The sequence below is a fragment of the Suncus etruscus genome, chromosome 14 (assembly GCF_024139225.1).
Source record: "Suncus etruscus isolate mSunEtr1 chromosome 14, mSunEtr1.pri.cur, whole genome shotgun sequence".
Classification (NCBI taxonomy): Eukaryota; Metazoa; Chordata; class Mammalia; order Eulipotyphla; family Soricidae; genus Suncus; species Suncus etruscus.
In genome coordinates, this window is record NC_064861.1 from 78,748,627 (window position 1) to 78,771,237 (window position 22,611).

Sequence of the window (22,611 nt, forward strand, 5' to 3'; positions counted from 1 at the left end):
GGATCCATCAGTACTGGTTGAGTTTGAATTGCTATGATTCTATTGAGTTAAGTATTCCTGAGTATTGATGGTAACCTGTGTGGGTTTTATTTTCCTAATACTCCTATTGAGTGTGGTTACTTTTTTTTTTGCTCTTTGGGCCACACCTGGTGATGCTCAGGGGTTCAGGGTTACTGCTGGCTATGCGCTCAGTAATTGCTCCTAGCTTGGGGGGACCATATGGGATGTGGGGAAATCGAACCATAATTCATCCGAAGTCAGCTTGTGCAAGGTAACGCCCTACTACTTGTGCCACCACTCCAGCCCTGGGTTGGTTTGTTGTTGTTGTTGTTTTTGATGGCAATCCTATTCAGATCTTTTGCTCCTCTGGTGGGGGTGAGGAGTTGGGTTACACTTGTCAGTGCTTGGGTTTCTCCTGGCTTTGTGCTTCCTCAACTTTGCTCTTACTTTCAAGTTGTCTTGGCTCTTTTTAATTTTTTTTTATTTTTTTATTTTTTTTTTTTTGGTTTTTGGGCCACACCAGTGACGCTGAGGGGTTACTCCTGGTTCTGTGCTCAGAAATCACTCCTGGCTTGGGGGACCATATGGGACACTGGGATTCAAACCACCATCTGTCCTGGATCGGCTGCGTGCAAGGCAAACATCTACTGCTGTGCTATCGCTTTGGTCCCTGCTTGGCTCTTTCAGTCATGTATACTGCTGGTGAGAATGCCATCTAGTCAGTGCTTTTTGGAAAACTATATGGAAATTCCTTAAAAAACTGGCCATTGAGCAATAGCATTCCTAGGGATATATAGGACCTTGATGGCGAACATATGGCACGTGTACCGGCAATGGCATGCGAAGGCCTTGCAGCTGGCACATGGGAAGGGGTCCATAATTAAGATATGTGGGAAGGCGGGAGGTGAGTGTGCCCGTTTCTGCTTTACAGCTCACCTGGCAACAGGGCCAGACTAGCCATTGGGAGGACCAGGCATTCTTTGGTTTTGTGTAGCAGTTTAGACACTTGGGCTCAAAAAGTTTAGCCATGATCACTGACCTAGGACCACAAAAAACGTAATACAATAATGCTCTCTGCATTCCTATGTTCATATCAGCACTATTTACAATAGTGTTGGCCAGAATGACCAACAACAGATGAGTGGCTAAAGAAACTGTGGCACATCTACACAATGGAATACTATGCAGCTGTTAGAAGAAATGAAGTCATGAAATTTGCTTACATATGAATAGATTTAGAGACTATTATGTTGAGTGAAACAAATCAGAGGGAGAGAGATAAGCACAGAACAGTCTCGTCTGTGGGATTTAAGAAAAATAAAAGAGTATAAGAATAACACGCAGAGACAATAGAGATGAGAGCTGGAAGGACCAGCCCATGATCACAAGCTTATCACAAAGAGTGGTAAATGCAGATAGAGAAGAAACTACTACACTTAACAGCAATCATAACAACGATAGAGAAATACAATGCCTATCTTAAAGACAGGCAAGGGTTTGAGGGAGGTAAGAAATGGTGGACCATGGTGGTGGGAAAGTTGCGCTGGTGAAGGGGGGTGTGTGCATTTTATGGCTGAAACCCAGTTGTGAACATGTTTGTAACTATGGTGCTTAAATAAATCATAAAAAGATAAAGCTTTAATTCATGTGTATATTCTTACATATAAGCACAAGCTTGTGAATTTCTTCAAAAAATACAGTATCTTCTGGAACTTTGATAGCAATTGCATTCATCTAACAAAGCAATTTGGGGACTCTGATATGTATCAGTCTTCAGCAGGTATTGGCATTGATCAGACATATTGAGAAATGGATGCTGGAATGGAATAGTAGGTGTCTAATACTTACTGAGACAGCATGAAAGGGGTTAATGTTACATTAAAGACAATCTTAACTTTTTAAAAGTTGGATATACAGAGGCTGGAGCAAGAGCACAGTGGGTAGGGCATTTACCTAGAACATGGCCAATCTGGACTCTGACCTAGGTACAATCCCTGGCATTTTATATAGTCCCCCGAGCCTGCCAGTAGCTATTTCTGAATGCAGAGCCAGGAGTAACTCCTGATTTCTGCCAGACGTGGCCCAAAAACAACAATAACAACAAAAGTTTGATATACTAACTAGGTTGTTAGACTTAATATCTGTAGTGCTATAGAATGTAGATGATGCTAAAAATGTTAATTTCTATAAAATATTTATATAGAAGCTGCAGCTTATTCTTGGTTTGGGTAAAGAAATGCCTGGGTTCTGGGTTTGGGAGCTCCAGTGATGTGATTCTGATTTAGAATGTATAGATTCTGATCACTAAATATCGCACTGAAGGGGCCAGAGAGATAGCATGGAGGTAAGTTGTTTGCCTTTCATGCAGAAGGTCATTGGTTTGAATCCCGGCATTCCATATGGTCCCCCGAGCCTGCCAGGAGCGATTTCTGAGCATAGAGCCAGGAGTAACCCCTGAGCGCTGCCAGGTGTGACCCAAAAACCAAAATATATATATATATATATATATATATATATATATATTACATTGAAGAATGCCTAGGGTGAGAATAAAGGAATGATTTTACATTTATTTAGCATTAAATTATACAAAATATAATTTATTTAATATATATTTATACTTTCTACTTATTTACATGTTCTTTTTTTTTTTTTTTTTTTTTTTTTTTTTTTTTTTTTTTTGTTTTTGGGTCACACCCGGCATCGCCCAGGGCCTACTCCTGACTGTATACTCAGAAATCGCCCCCGGCAGGCTCAGGGGACTATATAGGATGCCAGGATTCGAACCACTGTCCTTTTGCATGCAAGGCAAATGCCTTACCGCTGTGCTATCTCTCCGGCCCCTATTTACATATTCTTAGTATCAGCTGGACATTTTATTTCATTTTAAAGTGCTTAGTTTAGTGCTTGCTCTAGTTTTAATTATATATTCCTGAATAATACTTGCAATTCATTTGAAAAAATTGTTTGGGGTCAGGGATATAGGTTAGCAGTAGAGTGCATACCTTGCATGTGTGAGAACCTGGGTTTAATCTCTAGCAATGCCAGAAAAGTTCAATTTGAAAAATATATAATTGCATTGTTTTAGTTTGCTGTAAAAAGTCTCATTACCTTTTTTCAGAAACAAAAGAACCTGTCCTGATCGACACCAGATTAACCCAGAAATAGACATGCCAAAGAACACCTCAAACCAAGCTCTTCCAAAATTTGGATACATTAAAGTAAGTTCTGTCAAGGGTCCTTTAGTTGAAATGTTAATGGTTATTTTAATGAGTGTTTCATATTCTTAAACATTAGAATCTTACTAGAATACATTAATGACTTCCAGTGGTCATATAATCTGACAGTAGACATGGATCATGGATCCTTGAAAGGTGCCTAATTTTAAAGCTCCAGCATATAAAGAAAATCAAGATCAAACTGAGAAACAACAAATGTAAGAATTATATAAAACTTTTCAGAATTATCCATAATTATTTACTTATAGGAATTCCTTGTGCTGCAAATGGCTGAGGAGCTGTGTTTTGAATCCTTCTGATTCCATTCTTTCTTCCTTGTTACCTGGTCTCTTACCACCTTACCTTCCCCCCAAGGCTCCTTCTCTAATGCTGGGTCTGAGCTATTGGGTCTGTTTGTGGGCACAGAGGGAGAGAGAGGGGGGAAGGGAAAGAGAGAGAAAAGAGAAGAGGAGAGGAGGGGAGAAGAAGGAGAGAGAAGGGAGAGCAGAGGAGTAGAGCACAGGAGATGAGAGGAGAGGAAGAGAGGAGAGGAGGAGAGGAGGAGAGGAGACGAGGAGAGGAGGAAAGGAGAGAGGAGGAGAGGGGAGGAGGAGAGGAGAGGAGGGGAGGGGAGGGGAGGGGAGGGGGGAGGGGAGGGGGAGAGGGAGAGGGAGAGGGAGAGGGAGAGGGAGAGGGAGAGGGAGAGGGAGAGGAGAGGAAAAAAATAAAAACAACTGCATGACTTAAAACTGCACAGGTTTACTCTCTCAGTTACTCTCTCTCAGTTATGAAAGCCAGTTGGCTGGGCAGTTCCTTGCTCCCCGGAAACTCAGCTGGATAATCCTTGGGACTTTGTCTCCCCTACCCCACCCTACCCCTCCACCACAATTTCCACCCACCTTTCCTCCTTTACTGCCTTTATTTATTTATTGGTTTATTTATTTATTTTTGCTTTTTGGGTCACAGCCAACTGTACTCAGGGCCTAATCTTGGGGTGCCCAGGGACTCTTCTGCCTCACTTTTTTCTGGAGGGACAATTGGCCCCATCATCCCAAATGATCTTCTCAAGACCCTTGGTCACCTCCAAGGCTTTTTCCAGGCCTTTTGCAGTCTGTGAGTTAGCCCCCAGACACACCTGTGGTGGCACACTTTGTTTCTAATTAATGAAATGTCTTTTTTTTCTTTTTTTTTGTTTTTGTTTTTGTTTTTGGGCCACACCCGGTGGTGCTCAGGGGTTACTCCTGGCTGTCTGCTCAGAAATAGCTCCTGGCAGGCACGAGGGACCATATGGGACACCAGGATTCAAACCAACCACCTTTGGTCCTGGATTGGCTGCTTGCAAGGCAAACGCCGCTGTGCTATCTCTCCGGGCCCATGGTTTTTTTTTTCTTAATTCCATATGATCTTCTGAGTAAATGTCACCTTATGTTTGAATTTTTTTAATTTTGATTCATGTTGTTCTCTCATATTTTTGATCATTTATCTTAGCTTAAAAGTAGATTGTTTTTAAATTTTTGTTGTTTGGGGTATATTACAATTTATTTATTTATTTATTTTGGCTGTTGGTTCACACTTAACAGTGCTCAGGGGTGACTCAAAAATTACTCCTGTGGTAGGCTTCATATGTGGAGGACCATATGGGATGCTGGGGTCATCCACATGCAAGGCAAATTGCCCTCGCCACAGTGTTATCACCCCAACCCCTTAAATTTATTTTTTGTGGTCATAGTAAGCAGTACTCAGTTTATTTCTGACTCTGCACTCAGGGATAACTCCTGGTGGGCTCAGGGGACATTATGGGATATAAGGGATCATACCTGGGTTAGCCATACTCACTGTACCCACTCCAGCCCCACAGGTTATTTTCAGAGGTGTAATTAAGTTTTGTTTATTTTGACTCTACAAGTACTCCTCAGGAGGCTCAGGACCTCTCCTGGCAGCTCTTACCAGCTGATCGGCTGCTCTGGCCCAGTGCTGCTGCGGGGCCTCCATTACAGGACCTGATGATGCTGAGACCATGTGGTGCGTGGGCACATGCAAAGCTGTCTTCCTGTTCCAAAAGTTTTCATTTAGTTCATAGCTATATTTTTCTATAAGGTATATAGAACAATATGTAGGTAAAACACTCCTTGGCATTAAGACTAAAGGCATCTTTAAGGAGAAAACAGCACTCTCCAAACAAGTGGAAGCACAGATAAACAGATGGGAATACGTATATTAAGTTGAGAAGAGCCACCCACGGAGTGGGAGAAACTATTCACCCAATACCCATTAGATAAGGGGCTAATATCCAAAATATTCAAGGCACTGACAGAACTTTACAAGAAAAAAAATCTAATCTCATCAAAAAATGTGGAGAAGAAATGAACACTTTGTCAAAGAAGAAATACAAATTATCAAAAGGTACATGAAAAAATGCTCCACATCACTAATCATCAGGGAAATGCAAATCAAAACAACCATGAGGTACCATCTCATGCCACAGATTGGTGTACATCACAAAGAACAAGAACAAGCAGTGCTGGCAGGGATGTGGAGAGAAAGGAACTAAGGAACTCTTATCCACTGCTAGTGGGAATGCCGTCTAGTCCAACCTTTATGGAAAGCGATATGGAGATTCCTCCAAAAGCTGGAAATTGACCTCCCATGTGATCCAGCAAAAGCTGGAAATTGAGCTCCCATGTGATCCAGCTATACCACTCCTAGGGATATATCCTAGGAACACAAAAATACAATGCAAAATCCCTTTCTCACACCTATATTCATTGCAGCACTATTTACAATAGCCAAACTCTGGAAACAACCAAGATGTCCTTCAACAGATGAATGGCTAAAACTGTGGTACATATACACAATGGAATATTATGCAGCCATCAGGAGAGATGAAGTCATGAAATTTTCCTATACATGGATGTACATGAAATCTATTATGTGGAGTGAAATAAGTCAGAGGGAGAGAGATAGACACAAAATAGTCTCACTCATCTATGGGTCTTAAGAAAAATAAAAGACATTCTTGCAATAATTCTCAAGAGAAAAAGATAGGAGGGCTAGAAAATCCAGCTCACTACATGAAGCTCACCACAAAGAGTGATGTGTGCAGTTAGAGCAATAACTACATTGGGAACTATCATAATAATCTGAATGAATGAGGGAAGTTGAAAGCCTGTCTAGAGTACAGGCAGGGGTGGGGTGGGGAGGAGGGAGATTTGGGATATTGGTGATGGGAATATTGTACTGGTGAAGGGGGGTGTTCTTTACATGACTGAAATCCAACTACAATCATATTTGTAATCACGATGTTTAAAGATATTAAAAATATTTTTCTAGTGACTTTTACTGACTAAAGACATGTTGTTCTGCTCCTTATATTTTTTATTTTAATTATTTTTTGTTATATATGGGCCTTAGTACTTTACTATTGCTCACTTTAATTTTCCCCCAGTTTTTATTGAGGCTTTGTGATTTACAAACTGTTACTGATGCTCTTAACAGTACACCTACCAACTGTGGGCCAACTCTTAGTTTCTTTTCCTCTGACCTTTTCTTTTTCTTTTTTTTTTCTTTCTTTTTTTTTTTTTTTTTTTTTTTTTTTGGTTTTTTGGGCCACACCTGTTAGATGCTCAGGGGTTACTCCTGGCTACTCGCTCAGAAATTGCCCCTGGCTTGGGGGGACCATATGGGACGCCGGGAGATCGAACCGTGGTCCTTTCCTTGGCTAGCGCTTGCAAGGCAGACACCTTACCTGTAGCGCCACCTCACCGGCCCCTCCTCTGACCTTTTCTTATCCCCTTACAATGCTTCTTTATATCACATAAATGAATGCTATCATTCTGTAGTGGTCCCTTCCCCAAAGGGGGCTCATACCCATTTGTGCTCAGGGATTACTCCTGGCTCTGAACTCAGGAATTATTCCTGAGTGTTTCTAACAGTGTTCAGGGGACTATATGGAATGTTCAGGATCAAACCTAGGTTGACTGTAAGACAAGAGCCCTAGCACTGTCCTATCTCTTTGGTCCCTTCTCTAGAAGGAAACTGGGGACATTGGTGGCAGGAAATGTGACCTGGTGAAGGGTATTGTATGACAGAAGCTCAATCATGAACAATTTTGTCACCATGGTATTTATAAAGTAATTATTTTTTAGAAAACCAATACTTCAGGGGCTAGAGAAGTGGCACAGGCAGTATGGCTTTTGCCTTGCACATGCTAAACTAGGATGGACTGCAGTTCAATCCCCCAGTGTCCCATATGGTCCCCCAAGTCAGGCAATTTCTGAGCATACAGCCAGGAGTAACCCCTGAGCATTACCAGGTGTGGCCCCAAAACAAAACAAAACAAAAAAAGCAATACTTTAGTCAGTAGGTCTCTTGCCTTGCACACAGTCTCACTTCAATACCTAGCACTACATATATATGGTCCCCAGAGCCCTGCCAGGAGTGATCCCTGAGCACCAATGTTGTGGCTCATGAAAAACATAATCAGTCCTTCAGTACTTTTTAATGGAAACAAGCAATAAAAAAAAAAAACTTTACCAAAATGTAAGATTTACCAGTTAGCCTTATCAAGTGGTCACAAGCTTATTTTTGAAGGGAAAAGTCTGTCTACACTTGGCAGCAAAGTCACAATCTTAGTAGTGAAGGCTGTGATGTTTGTTTAATGTTCCTACCCTTTTGTTTCAAATAACCAGCCTTGTCCATATGTAGCATCTAATTCAAGTTAAACTTGTCCAGGGAGCAAATTCGAAAGAACTGGTTCTGACCAGTCTAGTTATAGATCATCATAAAAATGGGAGAAAGAGCCCATGAAATTAATATAAAACTAGCTTCCTCCTGAACTGCAGAAAGGCAATGTTTCAGAAATCCACTACCAGAAAGGAGCTTTTAATGGTGCCAGCACTAGAAAGATAAGAATATGCCTCGGTCACACTGGCTGCAGTGAGCACATTCCCCCCCCCCCCCCACAGCCCGCATCCCTACTCCCTGCTGCCCTCACCCTGCCTCTGCTTTCCTGTCCCCTTTCTGTTGCTGAGCCTCATTGGACTTGGCTTCTCTGTCACCCCCATGTCTTGCACACTGAGCTCCTCATGAAACACTGGTTGTTGCATGATCCAAGATCTGAAAGTTCTCAGGAGACAGAGATGGATCTATTTTAAGGATTGTTATAAAGTGTTTTTTTTTTAAATAAACCAGGGAATGTTTATTCCCTAGTAATGAAATTTCAAGATAAATAATATCTACTTCCAGGAATCTTTCTGTAGATTTAAGATAGAACTTTATATGATGATAAGGTTTGAATTTCAACTTTGGGGCCAGTTTTCTAGCTTATTTCTAAATTCTTGCTTGTGATTTGGGTTCTTAGGTGTTGATCGCTGCAGATACCTCTGGATTTAGATTGATTTGTCTATGCTTAATGTGTATATTTCAGATAATTCCCTTTTATATTATGAATGCAACTAAATTCCTTGGTCGTATAATCGATAAACACGTGGATCTTTATGTAACTCTTAATGCTGAAATGAATCAGTATTTTGAAGATTCCAGTAATAAAACAGTTGTTGAAAAGGTGGAGAGATTTGGATTATATGGATTGGCAGAAAAAGCAGTTTTTTATAGGTAAGATGCTGATTTATTTCATCTCTAGAAGTTGTGAAGCATGAGAGAACTTTGAACGGCATTAATCTTTATTTTGTTGCTGTTTGTTTGTTTGTCTTTTTTAGACCACACTGCAGTATTCATGCCTACTCTTTGCTCTACTCAAGGATCGCTTCTGGTGGTCTTGAAGGACCAATGCATGGGCTAGGGATCAAACCTAGGTTGAACACATGCAGGACAAACTGTACTGTTGCTCTGGCTCTAATGCCTTTTTTTTTTTATCTTTTCATTAGTTTTGGGGCCACATCCAGAACTGCTCAGGAATTACTCTCAACTCTACACTCAGGGATTATCCCTTGCAGGCTCAGGGGACCATATGGGAGGCCTAGATCAAACTGGGGGTTGACTGCATGCAAACAAACTCTTTGCCCACTGTGCTATTGCTCTGGCCCACTAAAGCCTGTTTTTCTCTCTGTCCCTGAGGAGATGCTGCCAGTGTTTTTTCTTCCCAGTACCTGACCCACTTATACATGTGAAGCACCTCTAAATGTGGGTTCCCAGATATAGAGTCTGGAAGCTCATGTACCTTTATGATATGGGTATATATGGGACCTGTTACTGGACCTTCATTAGGCCATACATACATAGATCTGCAGCTCTTCATTCTTGTAGAATGCATGTAAATTGGGTGTTCTTTCCATTTTGAAAGAAGCTGGCCAGGTCTTGGTAGCCTTACATGCATCACTTAAGGTTATTTCAGTATATGGCAGAGTCTAGGATCCAAGCCAGGTGGTCAGTTTGCATCACTTCCCTCCAGTGCCTCTCCAGGTGAGAGTGGGGTGGCAAATCTCTGAAACTGAATTTGCTCTGTTAACTTGTTAGAAAAGGGGACCTGAGGGGCTGGAGCGGTGGCACAAGTGGTAAGGCATCTGCCTTGCCTGTGCTAGCTTAGGAAGGACCGTGATTCGATCTCCTGGCATCCCATATGATCCCCCAAGCCAGGAGCAATTTCTGAGCACATAGCTAGGAGTAACCCCTGAGCGTCATTGGGTGTGGCCCAAAACCCAAAACAAACAAACAAACAAAAAAAAAAACAGAGAAAGGGATTTGGGGGCCAGAGAGATAGCATAGAGGTAGGGCATTTATTTGCCTTATATGCAGAAGGACAGTGGTTCAAATCTCCCAGCATTATATATGGTCTCCCAAGCCTGCCAGGGGTGATTTCTGAGCTTAGAGCCAGAAGTAACCCCTGAGCATTGCCGGGTGTGACCCAAAAACAAAAACAAAACAACAAAAAAAAAAAAGAAAAGAAAAAGGGATTTGCTCTCTACAAAAGTAAAGCATACTTAATAAAAAATTCTTTGGTATATTTTAATTAAATATTCTACTGCAAAGTACTCTTGAAAGTTCTAGTGACTTTACTTCTGCTACTAAATAAAAGACCATGCAGTTAAGACTTTTTGTTTTGCCTCTAATGAATATGGAAAGACAAAGATGGTCCATTTTAGAGTCTGTTCAACTGATTGCCACCATTACTTTTCAGGGTGCAGGTGTTGGAGATGAGCCCGAATGAAGACACCTGCATACAGGACAATGTCCTAGTCAAGTTTATAGATGAGGGCAAGACTGAGTTGGTCAAAAGAGACCAACTGCTACAACTCCCAGAACATTTCCACACACTTCCCCCACAAGCTGTGGAGTTCATTGTGTGCAGAGTAAAGCCTGCTGACGATGAGGTTGAATGGAACCCAAAGGTGAGTGCTTCTGACTTTTGGAACACACTCAACATATACAGAATTAGGGTCTTATAGGTCATGTTTCTGTACAGCAGAAGCCCAGTCTGCTTTTCCCTGCTCACTCACACAGGAGCTCACACCAGACCAGACTCTGAGCCTTGCAGCACCAAGCAGGGCCAGGGTCAAAAAACCAGACAAGTCCTACGGAAGTGGTTGTCCTGTCGGGGGGTGAAGGAGAAACGACATAGGTAGGTGACAGGCTGGAAGGGACTTTCTATTTCAGTGGGTAGTGAGGATGTCACCAACGACATCACTGAGATGAAGAAAACTGCATGTACGCAGATCTAGTTCAGGAAGGAATACATATGCCCAAAGGTCTGCACTGTCCATGCTGCAGAGAGAGGGTCCTGGTCGCAGTGACGCTCCTGAGTCTTCAGAGCAGCCTTTTGTGAATTTTGCTTCATCTACTTATGGGGATATGACATCTTTTCAATTTGCAGAATGAAAACAGTTTGGGTTATAAACAAGGTAGTAGACTGGTAGTTCATTCCACAATACAGGATATTCATCATTTGTACTGAATTCTTTACTAATGAACTTAGTGAAAAATATAACTTATATTAGAAATTTCTTGTTTTCTTTCTTTTTTTTTTTGTATTGGGGGCCAGGGGCCATATCTGATGGTGCTCAGGGCTGATTTCTGACTTTGCACTCAGGGATCAGTCTTGGTGGGACTTGGGGGGCTGTATGAGGTTGAACTAGGGATTGAAACCAGCACTAATCCCTGTACCATCTCTCCAACTCCATAAGTGTTTTTCTTTTTTATTTTTTATTACAAATCCTTCATAGTTGTATTTCAGGCATATAGGACAGTAAATTAGGGTCATTCACACCATCTGTGTTAACCTCCCTCCCACCAAAGTTCCCAGTATGCATCCTATACCTCCAACCTTAGCCCCATGGCCTTCCAGTGTAACAGGTCCATTTTAAGTTTAGATTGTTATAGTTTGGATCTCTTGATTCTATTGTCATTGACTTTGAATTGGGTATGTGTTTAGTTCTGACCTTTTTTTTTCCCCACCAATGCACATTAGTGTTTTTCTTTTCTTTCTTTCCTTTTTTTTTGTTTTTTTTTGTTTGTTTGTTTTGTTTTGTTTTGGGGTCACACTCAGCAATGCTCAGGGGTTACTCCTGGCTCTACACTCAGAAATCGCCCCTGGCAGGCTCGGGGGACCATATGGGATGCCGGGATTCGAACCACTGACCTGCATGCAAGGCAGACACCTTACCTCAATGCTATCTCTCCGGCACACGTCAGTGTTTTTCTTTTGCAAAGCACTGACCTAGTGTCCTTTATGTGCTGGTGCTGTGTGGGTTTTCTGATCAGGGTCCTTGATCTCAAGAAACACTGAGTTCACTATTGGTCAAGATCAGGGGTCTCAAACTCAATTTACCTGGGGGCCGCAGGAGGCAAAGCCGGGGTGATCCTTGAGTGCAAAGTCAGTAGTAAGTCTTGAACACGGGGGTGTGACCCAAACAACTAAAACAAAACAAAACAAAAAAAGATTCCTCTAGGGCAGGGCCACAAAATGTTGTATGGAGGGCCGCAAACAGCCCACAGGCCGCGAGTTTGAGACCTCTGGTCAAGATAAAACTTGATAGAACTCAAGTCTGTCTTGCAGAGGAGTCTGCTGTAGTAATAGGGAAAATTTCCTTCCAGTGTTTAAAGTAGAAGGGGGATAGAGATGACTAGATCATGATGAGCCAACTCCCTTTTATTCTGCTTTAAATTGGAATTAAAACCTACCTGACTCCTCTTGAGTGGTTCTCCTTGAGCTGAAAGCTGCCCAGGTGCTCAGGAAAGGGCACCCTAGCACAGTGCAAGTGCAGAGGGGCCCAAGAACTGTGCCCCCACCCTCCTAGGGAGCAGCAGGAAATGTTGCTTTAGAAGAAATGGCCACACTGTGAAGATAGTTGTTAGCCCCCTATAAGAGGCACGAGTGAGGAGTCCAAAGGCAGAGATGTCCACTTTTGTACTTAGTAGACTCCATGGTGGTCTGTTCCCTTTGCCAAAGGAAGGGGTGTGATGCCAGGGTGATAGGGCTCAAATGAAATGCATTGGCAAATAATAGAGTGTTGCATTAAATAATTAATGATGGAGCTGGATGGAGGTGGTTAGATGGAGGGATTATTCTCTGCCATCCCAGGCCACGTGGCTCCGCCATCCCCATTCAGCTGGCGGGTCCCAGGCTTAGGTGAACGGCGGAATCAGACTCATTCAGAGACAGGCATCAGGAAGCATCAACTTTATTCATGCCCTATTCACCACATGTGTGGCCTATATCATAACCTTTTAAGCATTCAGCCATTCTTAGCTAGCCCTGCATCTTAACTCCTGTCAGCCATCCTCCCTTTGACCTCCATGCTGGCAAAAGACCAAAAAAGGCCTAATCCCCTGGGTCAAAGGTCTTATATAACCTTCCAAGACCACTCCTCAGAATGGGAGGGCTCTTGCAGGTAAGGTTACACGTAATACCCAGTTCCCAAGACCCCTCCCATAAATGGGCGGGTCTCAGGTAGCTACACCTAAATCCAGGGTGGAGTTACATCTCCCCCTTCTCTGAAATATAGAAGAAGCTTTTGTAATTCTGACTCTGCCTCTAGCCAAAGGCGGTTAATATTTCCATAGCAACAACGTAATAAAGTGAAAATTACCATACTAGCCCTTTTCAGAAATATAACATTTCTGCAAAATATACTATACACCTGTAACTTATTGTAGTATATGAAAAAGTTTCCATAAGATTATTCTTGGAATTGTTGTATATAAAAATATTTCCTTAGGATTGTTCTGTGATTATTGCCCCACCTAGCCCTTCCAGGTGGGGGCGCTGTGGAGTTGGCAATAAATAGCTTGATGGACAGGGGAGAGGGGTCCTTTTGTGAAAGCTGTTTGCAGGCTGCAAGAGGATTCTCTTGGCTCTCTTTGCCCAATCTTTTACACCCTATCCTTCTTGTCTGTGTGGATTATTATTTGCTGTGGATAAATATTACCAAGGTCTCCCCCCAAAAGGGGACAAGGGGATGGGAAGTAATTTCTCATTCTGGGGACTGTTCTTGGATTCACAAATATCCAACAAAGGATTTAACACCCCAGATAATTTACAAATGGTGCCTGGAACAGGTGGACTTGGACCCTCAATAACTGTAAGTGAAACGCTTTATTGGAAATTGCCTCTGGAGATCCTTGGATGGCTTCTATGGTCAGCCGCGTTGATTGTGCCCCCTTGTTACAAATTCTTTGGTTCTGCGTTTGTCAAGTGGATATTTCCATACTATTTAAAACGAATAGGCTTGATGATAGGAAAATTCATTGCTTTTGGTTGGTTGTGGTCTATAGTCCAAACGAAAATTTATACTCAAATATTTGCCTCGCCTATGTTGTCTCCATCAGTCGTAGTTTGTGGAATCTCTGTGTTTGCTAATATTGTTATGGTGTGCATAGGTATTGGCTGGTATTTAGGAAGTAAAAAGTGTGGAAAAAGTGAGGCTAAGACCAGCCTGGATTAGGAGAGCTATCCAATGAAACTCCAGGCCAAAGTGCAGGCTGATTAATCTAGCACCACCATCAAAAATATAGGCATTTTTCCCAACAAAAAATCTACTCGGAAACATAATTTAGAAACTCAGGACCCAAATCAAAATATTAACACTGATGACCAACCCCTGGTGCTAAGTCCACAAGTGAGTCCGGATTCTGTACACAGAATGGAATCACATAATAGTGCCGACTCAGATGACGAATCACAGGCTAGTGCTCCACATGTCAGGGCTCAGAGCCTGGTGCAGAGTACTTCTGCTAATCTGGCCTCAGTTCCGTTACAAACAGTATATATACCAATTTATGAACCCCTTGAAATAGAAGACATGGAACGGTTTAAGAAAGCATGTAAGGACTTTGGGCCAACTTCTCCATATTGTGTGGAGATGCTAAGACTTTGGTGTCGAAAATCACTTTGGACCCTGCATGAATTTAAAAAACTAGCTGAAATATGCCTGCCATCTAAACAGCGAACTGAATGGGAGATTTTATATGCGGAGGGTGTGAAATCCAAATTATATAGCCCGGATGGAACAAAAAAACGAGTGGCAGGGATCAATCTCTCATATGAATTATTAATGGCAGAAAATCAATATGCAGATATTCAGGCACAAGCTGCTTTATCTAAGGAAATCTTAAACATAATTAAAGAGATTGCAGTATCTTCATGGGAAAAAATTGATATGAACAGCACGAGTGCAGGAACCTTTTTAAGAATTACTCAAGGTCCCCATGGCCTATTAGGTCCTGAATCTTGGAATTTCATATTTGACTTCTGCTTTTCCAAGGGAAACTTACTCGGAATTGTTCATCTTGGACGCTGTAGATTTTTTTCTACTCTGGAGCTTGGAGTTGATTCCTTTACATCTGTTTCTGGTTTTGAACACCCTGTGTTAGGTTAAAAAATTTTTTCTATACTTTTTCCGGTGATGCGCTTATGCAAACAGCCACTCTTTTACCATTGCTTAGTTGTTCTTTTTACAATTATAAAAAATATTACTTACTTCTGTACATTATTATTGTTTCTTTACAAAAAAGGGGGGAATTGTAGTGTATGAAAAAGTTTCCATAAGATTATTCTTGGAATTGTTGTATATAAAAATATTTCCTTAGGATTGTTCTGTGACTATTGCCCCACCTAGCCCTTCCAGGTGGGGGTGCTGTGGAGTTGGCAATAAATAGCTTGATGGACAGGGGAGAGGGATCCTTTCATGAAAGTTGTTTGCAGGCTGCAAGAGGATTCTCTCTCTCTCTCTTTGCCCAATCTTTTACACCCTATCCTTCTTGTCTGTGTGGATTATTATTTGCTACAGATAAATATTACCAAGGTCTCCCCCCGAAAGGGGATAAGGGGATGGGAAGAAATTTCTCATTCTGGGGACTGTTCTTGGATTCACAAATACCCAACAAAGGAGTTAACAGCACAGATAATTTACAATAGAGCACATTTTTGTTTGCTTTGGGTTCATTCCTAGGGGTGCTCAGGGACTACTACCAGCTCCAGGCTAAGGGCCAAGGGAGCCTGTCCACTTTTGGTGCTCCACAGGGACTATAGAGTGCCAGGGATCAAACTCTGGAATCCTGTGTGCCACATACATGCCCAGCCCTTAGAGCTATCTCCCTGACCCCAGAGTAAACTGCTTAGCACCTTAGAGAAACTAGTTTCTTTTCAGGTTACTAGATTTATTCATCACAAAATTATCGGAAAAACTCATGATGCAAAAGTGATACTGGCTTTGGGAAATACAGTTTGGATCGATCCAATGGTGAGTATCTAATTAAAGTATCCTTTAAAATTTTAAAGTATCCTTTAAAATCTGCCTGAAAGGCGGTTCTCCCTGAGAGGAAGGCAGCTTCACCTTCCATGACGGATGCAAGGTATGTTGGGTTGCATAGATTTCTTTTTCTTTTTTTATTTTTTTTTAATTTCTATTGTGATAACAATGGGTTACATATCTTCCACAGTAGTATTTTAGGTACATATTAACATTGAATCAGGGGAATACCCATCACCAAATTTGTCCTACCCCATCCCAGTTTCCTTTCGGGTTGCATGGATTTCTAACTTACACATTGTTTAGCCTCCCAACCTCACTTAAATAAGGTTCCTGTATAGAAATGTTCACGTAATTGTTACATTTATAACAATGAAAAGATTTGAGGGACTTCCAGGAGACCTGGCAGCCGAAACCATGTCTCACAAAAGCAGTTGTTATGTCTGCATTTGGCCACCTCCATAGCCACAAGCACAAGCATTTCCCATGGCAGTACCCACACAGCTCATAACCAAAGGGACATCAGAGCCATCAGAAAACAGTCCCACCTGCATAAATACATGGGATCTGGGGTGAAATCATGAGCAAATCCTGGAATTGAGCCTTCAGGAAAGAACTATCTGTGATGTGAAACTCAGACATTATAACTTTACCTGAGACTCCAACTTCCTTTCACAAAGATGGCCCTAAATCTTGTGTCCTGGACAAGTTCCTCTTTTTTTTTTCTACCAAAACATTCTCCTCCATTTCATATGACATAGAGCAGTGAATCATGCCCTGTGGATGGTGAGGTGTTTCTCAGCAGAGCCCCTTTCTAGGAGGAAGCAGGTCGGTGGCACTCACCAGGGAACCCTCCTAAGTGAACCCTCACACGTGTTCTTCCTGCTGGTGGCAAAATCTTCTCCACACAAGGTGGAGAGGGTGCGGAGGCCCTAGGGCTGAGGCACCCTCCCTTCCATTCACATGTGCCGGAAACCCTGGCCTTCTCCCACAGTCAGTATCCAAACCCCTGTTAGGATATCAAGGCTTATATTTTAAGAAAGTAGTTTTCAGTGAAATTGTTCCTTTGAACTATATTCCTCTAAACAACTTATCAGCATCATAATTAAGATTCAACACTAATAGAGTGAATGTCTGAACTGAAGAGCTTTAGGGATGGAGGCAGAGTGTGACGGTGCCGGGATCAGAAGGAGCAGTGGAGTCCTAAACCACACTCACCCCACACACCCACAGTTCCACAGAGAGGGATCTGAGTACAGAAGCCTGGTCCAGGTTCCAGCACATAGAAGGTGCTCAGTAATCTTGGTGACTGAACCAGATGAAGAGCAATTATCCCAAGAAAACCTCCATAAGGACTGGAAGGTGACATCACCATGAACACACCGGGCATATGTTGCTCTAAGCGGCTTCTGTCTTACAGCGCCATGCGATTTCAGTGAATCCACTTCAGGGAGAGTGGGTTGCCTGAACCGGCATACGGAGAATTATGAAATAAATGAAACTACACAAAGTATGTGTGGTCAACATGTTTCTGGCAGGAGTGCGACAAGTTTAATTTTTTTTGAGCAAGGGAATTTATAGGGGTAAAATTAGCCAGAGGAAAAGAATAATTATAATCACAAAGCATAGTACAACAGTAACAATACCTAAGATATGGGTGTGACTAAAAATTCTAGGTTACAAAAGAGAAGGTCACAACTCAAGGTAACTCTTTGCAAAATTACTTTAAATGCAAAATTAGGATGAGAAGGGAGTAGAAAATCTAGGAACTTGATCTTTCTGGGCTGGACTCTATTATTTTAGAGTTTAAGTAAAGGGAGGAGCCAAATCCCCAAAACTGAGTCTCCCTATTTCTAAAGGAGGGTCAATAGTCAAGATCTGCATTCTGGTTACGCCCTGGATTACCAGAAACTGCAGCTGCTAAAACATATTTGAGAAAGAGAGAAAAATTGTCTTTGCTTTTAGGGCTGGCTATTATCCAGAAAAAGGAATTCTCAAACTTAGGTGCTGAAATTTCTGAGCCAAATTATTTGATAGAGGCCATTATTTTGCCTGATATATACAAAGGAGAGATAGTCAAATACTGGCTGAAAAATGTAATGCCAGGCATCTCTTTGGAAATTCCTCAACCATCCACGCAGGGGAAAAAGGCATCCACAGCGGGCCTTTTGAGGAATGCCATGTGAGTTAAATTAGTTCTACCCACCAGGAAAATCTGAGGATACACATCTGGTGGGCTGAGCTCCCCTAAAAGCTTAGGTATGCCCTGGCAATATGTGATCATTTACAGACAAAGAACCGGGCATATGTGATTATTTACAAAGACTGTCACCTTTCCACCGAGACTTTCAGTAGGACGCAGCAACACTCAAAAATGCAGATCAGAACTGTAAAAACTAGAGACGGTTCCACATAATGAAACAATTGAACAGTTTCAGGAAGTTTTGATACAACTGAGTGTGTCTTTGTAATTTAAGGTTCCCATTCTACAGATTTATAAATTCATATATTTACACACATATATATTACTTTATTTTAAGACCATATAGTACATAATACACTTGTTTCCAGGCAAGTGGAAGTGAAATTATATTAAAAAGAAAAGAAGAGCCCGGAGAGATAGCACAGCGGCGTTTGCCTTGCAAGCAGCCGATCCAGGACCAAAGGTGGTTGGTTCGAATCCCGGTGTCCCACATGGTCCCCCGTGCCTGCCAGGAGCTATTTCTGAGCAGACAGCCAGGAGTAACCCCTGAGCACCGCCAGGTGTGACCCAAAAACTTAAAAAAAAAAAAAAAAAAAAAAAAAAGCTTATAAAAAAAAAGAAAAGAAATAAAGGGAAAAGAAAAATAAACAGTACAGCAACAGAAAATTTGTGTTGAAACTATTTTCAACAAAACAACAGAAAAGAACAAAAAAGAAAATTTGTTGAAAAGAAATGTAACAAGTTACAACAAAAGAAAATGTGTGAAAATTAACAGAAGAAACTGAAAACTATTGTAATTTTGCAAAGAGGTCATTAAATCATTGTCAGAAGGGTTTACTAGCATCTTGTTGCCAAGTAGCTTTAAATATTTGTTGACATCTAACTTGGTGTGTCCACAGTGATGACATGGACTCTGCAAGGGCCACTGCAGGGCTCGAGGCAAGGAGAGTGAAGGGGGTCCACTGTACTTCCTGCCACCTATTTTTCTTGATTCAGGTGCACATCACAAAACTTTCAAACTTGAAAACATCTATTATTGATTATAATGTTCGAGCTGAAATTTTGTCGATGGGAAATGGGCGTTGATAATTCAGAGAACACAATAGAACAATTGGGAAAATTATACAAAGAAGCTAAAATGCCAGACTTTGAAGAATATTTAAGCCAAATCTCGTAAGTGAATTTTATTTTTATTTTATTAATGTATTTAATTATTTAATGTATGTAATTATTTATTTAAGCACTGTAGTTGCAAAATTGTTTTTGGTGAGTTTCAGTCATAGAATGTATACCACCCTTCACCAGTGCACATTTCCCTGCCACCATGGGACAGATCTTTCTTTCTTTCTTTCTTTCTTTCTTTTTCTTTCTTTTCTTTCTTTCTTTCTTTCTTTTTTCTTTCTTTCTTTCTTTCTTTCTTTCTTTCTTTCTTTCTTTCTTTCTTTCTTTCTTTCTTGCTTGCTTTCTTTCTTTCTTTCTTTCTTGCTTTCTTTCTTTCTTTCTTCTTTCTTCTTTCTTTTCTTTCTTTCTTTCTTTCTTTCTTTCTTCTTTCTCTTTCTTTCTTTCTTTCTTTCTTTCTTCTTTCTTTCTTTCTTTCTTTCTTTCTTTCTTTCTTTTCTCTTCTCTCTCTCTCTTTCTCTTTCTTTCTTTCTTTCTTTCTTCTCTTCTTTCTTTCTTTCTTTCTTTCTTTCTTTCTTTCTCTCTCTTTCTTTCCTTCCTTTCTTTCTTTTGTTCTTTCCTTTCTTCTTTCTTTCTTTCTTTCTTTCTTTCTTTCTTTCTTTCTTTCTTTCTTTCTTTCTTTCTTTCTTTCTTTCTTTCTTTCTTTCTTTCTTTCTTTCTTTCTTTCTTTCTTTCTTTCTTTCTTTCTTTCTCTCTCTCTCTTTTCTTTTCTTTTCTTTCTCTCTCTCCCCCTCTCCCCCTTTCCCTTTCTCTCTATTTCTCTCTCCTCTCTCTTTCACACACACATACACTCGTGCGATCTCTCTTGATCTCTCTTTTTATGATACAGTGGTTTGCAGTATTGCTAATGAAGAGGTTCCGTGAATATCACTTTATCCCCTTTTTGCACCCAGTTTTCATAAGTCAATTTTAGCTTCTCTTTCTTGTATGGAAATAACACTCCCTCACCCCCACTGCCAATGTTAAAGGAATTTTGTTGTTGTTGTTTTGTTTTGTTTTGGTTTGGTTTGGTTTTGGGTCACACTTGGCAGCGCTCAGGGGTTCCTCCTGGCTCTACACACAGAAGTCGCTCCTGGCAGGCTCAGGGAACCATATGGGACGCTGGGATCCAAACCACCGACCTTCTGCATGTGAGGCAAACACTGTACCTCCATGCTATCTCTCCAGCCCCAGGAATTTATTTTTAATGGTGATAAAAGTGCTTAATGAGGGCCCGGAGAGATAGCACAGCGGTGTTTGCCTTGCAAGCAGCCGATCCAGGACCAAAGGTGGTTGGTTCGAATCCCGGTGTCCCATATGGTCCCCCGTGCCTGCCAGGAGCTATTTATGAGCAGACAGCCAGGAGTAACCCCTGAGCATCGCTGGGTGTGGCCCAAAAACTAAAAACTAAAAACAAAACAAAACAAAACAAAAGTGCTTAATGAGCTTTCATATACCCAGTTAGCTTCAAAAATTACCAAAATTTGAGAATCTTGTTTTATCGACCCACACTTTTCCTTTAGTCTAGATGGACTATTAAAAGACACGTCCTAAATAACTTTTGTTCTGGGGGAGAGTAGCTAGGGCCACACCCAGCTATGCTTAGGGATCACTCCTAGAGGGACTCAGGACCATATGAGGTGCTGAAAATTGAACTGGAGTCAGTCACCACCAAGGCAAGTGCCTTAAGCCCTGGACATCTCTTCAGCCTCCTAAATAAGCTGTTCACTTGTAGCGTTCACAGATCAAAATTAAATCCTTATTGACAATTAGCACACACAGAAAGAATGTACATGCTGTGAATCTGGTTGGTGAACTGCACTTTCACAGACTGGAAACAGCCACCTCTGCCAACTGGGGCAAGGATGGCGCTTCCCTGTGCTGCTGTGTCTGAAGGGAACCATGCAGCACCCCCACTTCCTTAAACCCAGGTTCTTCTGATTATGCCAGTGAGTGAAAGTCATCACTGTATTTATTTACCTGAATTTGCTGTTGATGGGAGAAATTTTCTAGTTCTGAGCTACTTCACGTAGACCCTACAACTTCCTGCTGCAGGTGTTTGGTGTGCTCTGGATCCTGTTTGTGCTGTGTCAAGAGCTATTGCCCAGCATTTTCTTTGCCCCTTGGCAGCGGAGAGGCTCTGGAAGCTGCTCTGGGTGTCCCCTGACCTGCCCCAGAGCGGGAGGAGGCCACAGCATCTATGTTTACCCCACCATACATCTTCCATGAGGAGAAAATGGCAGCTTCCTAGTAGAAAATGGAGACGGAAAGGCCCTTTACTTCACAGAATTTAGCCACTAGACCAAAAGGGGTTTGAATTCATTGGTTATCAGAACCAATGCCTGGTGGGCCTTGGGGGGGACCATATGTGATGCCGAGGTCAAACCCAGGTTGACCACATGCAAGGCAGAAATCCTCCCCACTGTACTCTCGTTCTCAACACATTCTTTTTGTTGCTATTGTTGTTTTGGGGCAACACCCACTTATGCTAAGGTTACTCCTGGCCCTATACTGAGGAATCATTTCTGGCAGGCTCTGGAGACCACATGGGATGCTGGGGATCAACCCAGATTTATTGCCTTCAATAAACCTTTCCCACTCACTGTACTAGTGCTCCAGCCCCACATGTACTTTTTTCTTTAAATTGAGATAAAATTTACAGATTTAGTCATTATAATTCTCCTTTACCATTTTTATTGAGGTACTGTGATTTACAATATTGTTGATTATACTTTTCATGTACACCTTGTCCCAACGCCACCCCCATCACCAAAGCAGACCAGTGGTCCTCAGCCCTTCTCACCTTGCAGGCCAGCAGCAAGACCCTTGTTGAAAACCATTGGGAAGGGGCTGAGCCTTGTGCCCTGTGCGTCACTGGAGGCCCTGCAGCCAGGCAATGTCTCTTTGCCTGTTTTTGTCCATCTCCTCAAGGCTCAGAGTTCATACCTCCTCTCTCTAGGCCTCCTGCTTCAGCAGAAGATGTTGCTGATCCTCAGAGCACCCAGCCAGAAGACAAGGACTCAGAAGGAGCCACTAACTCTGGGGCGGACATACAGGACCACAAGCCTGGTTAGTTGTATCTGATGGCTAAATTGAAACCATTGCTTTATGGGAATTTTCTAATACTTAAGACTTTCCCTTTGAATGAATTTTAGAGAGGAAAAGGACATTTATTTTTTTGGTTGTTCAGGAAGTGTTTTTGTTTATTTGGTCTTTCTATTTTTTTTTAATTTAATTTGTTTATTTTGGGTTTTTTAATCCCAGGGCCTATTCTTGGCTCTGTCCTAAAGGTTCATTTCTATTGGGCTTGGGGGATCATATGAGGTGC

The 22,611-nt window shown here is 41.7% G+C and overlaps 1 protein-coding gene across 1 annotated transcript in view; it reads left to right on the forward strand.

Annotated features, from left to right (window-relative positions):
• Positions 1-22,611, forward strand: part of TDRD12 (tudor domain containing 12) — an 84,580-nt gene that overhangs the window by 58,958 nt on the left and 3,011 nt on the right. Inside the window, 7 exon segments of the mRNA XM_049787445.1 lie at positions 3,122-3,221; positions 8,644-8,831; positions 10,354-10,564; positions 15,821-15,913; positions 19,122-19,199; positions 19,201-19,298; positions 22,243-22,352. Coding sequence (XP_049643402.1) covers positions 3,122-3,221; positions 8,644-8,831; positions 10,354-10,564; positions 15,821-15,913; positions 19,122-19,199; positions 19,201-19,298; positions 22,243-22,352 — 878 coding nt within the window.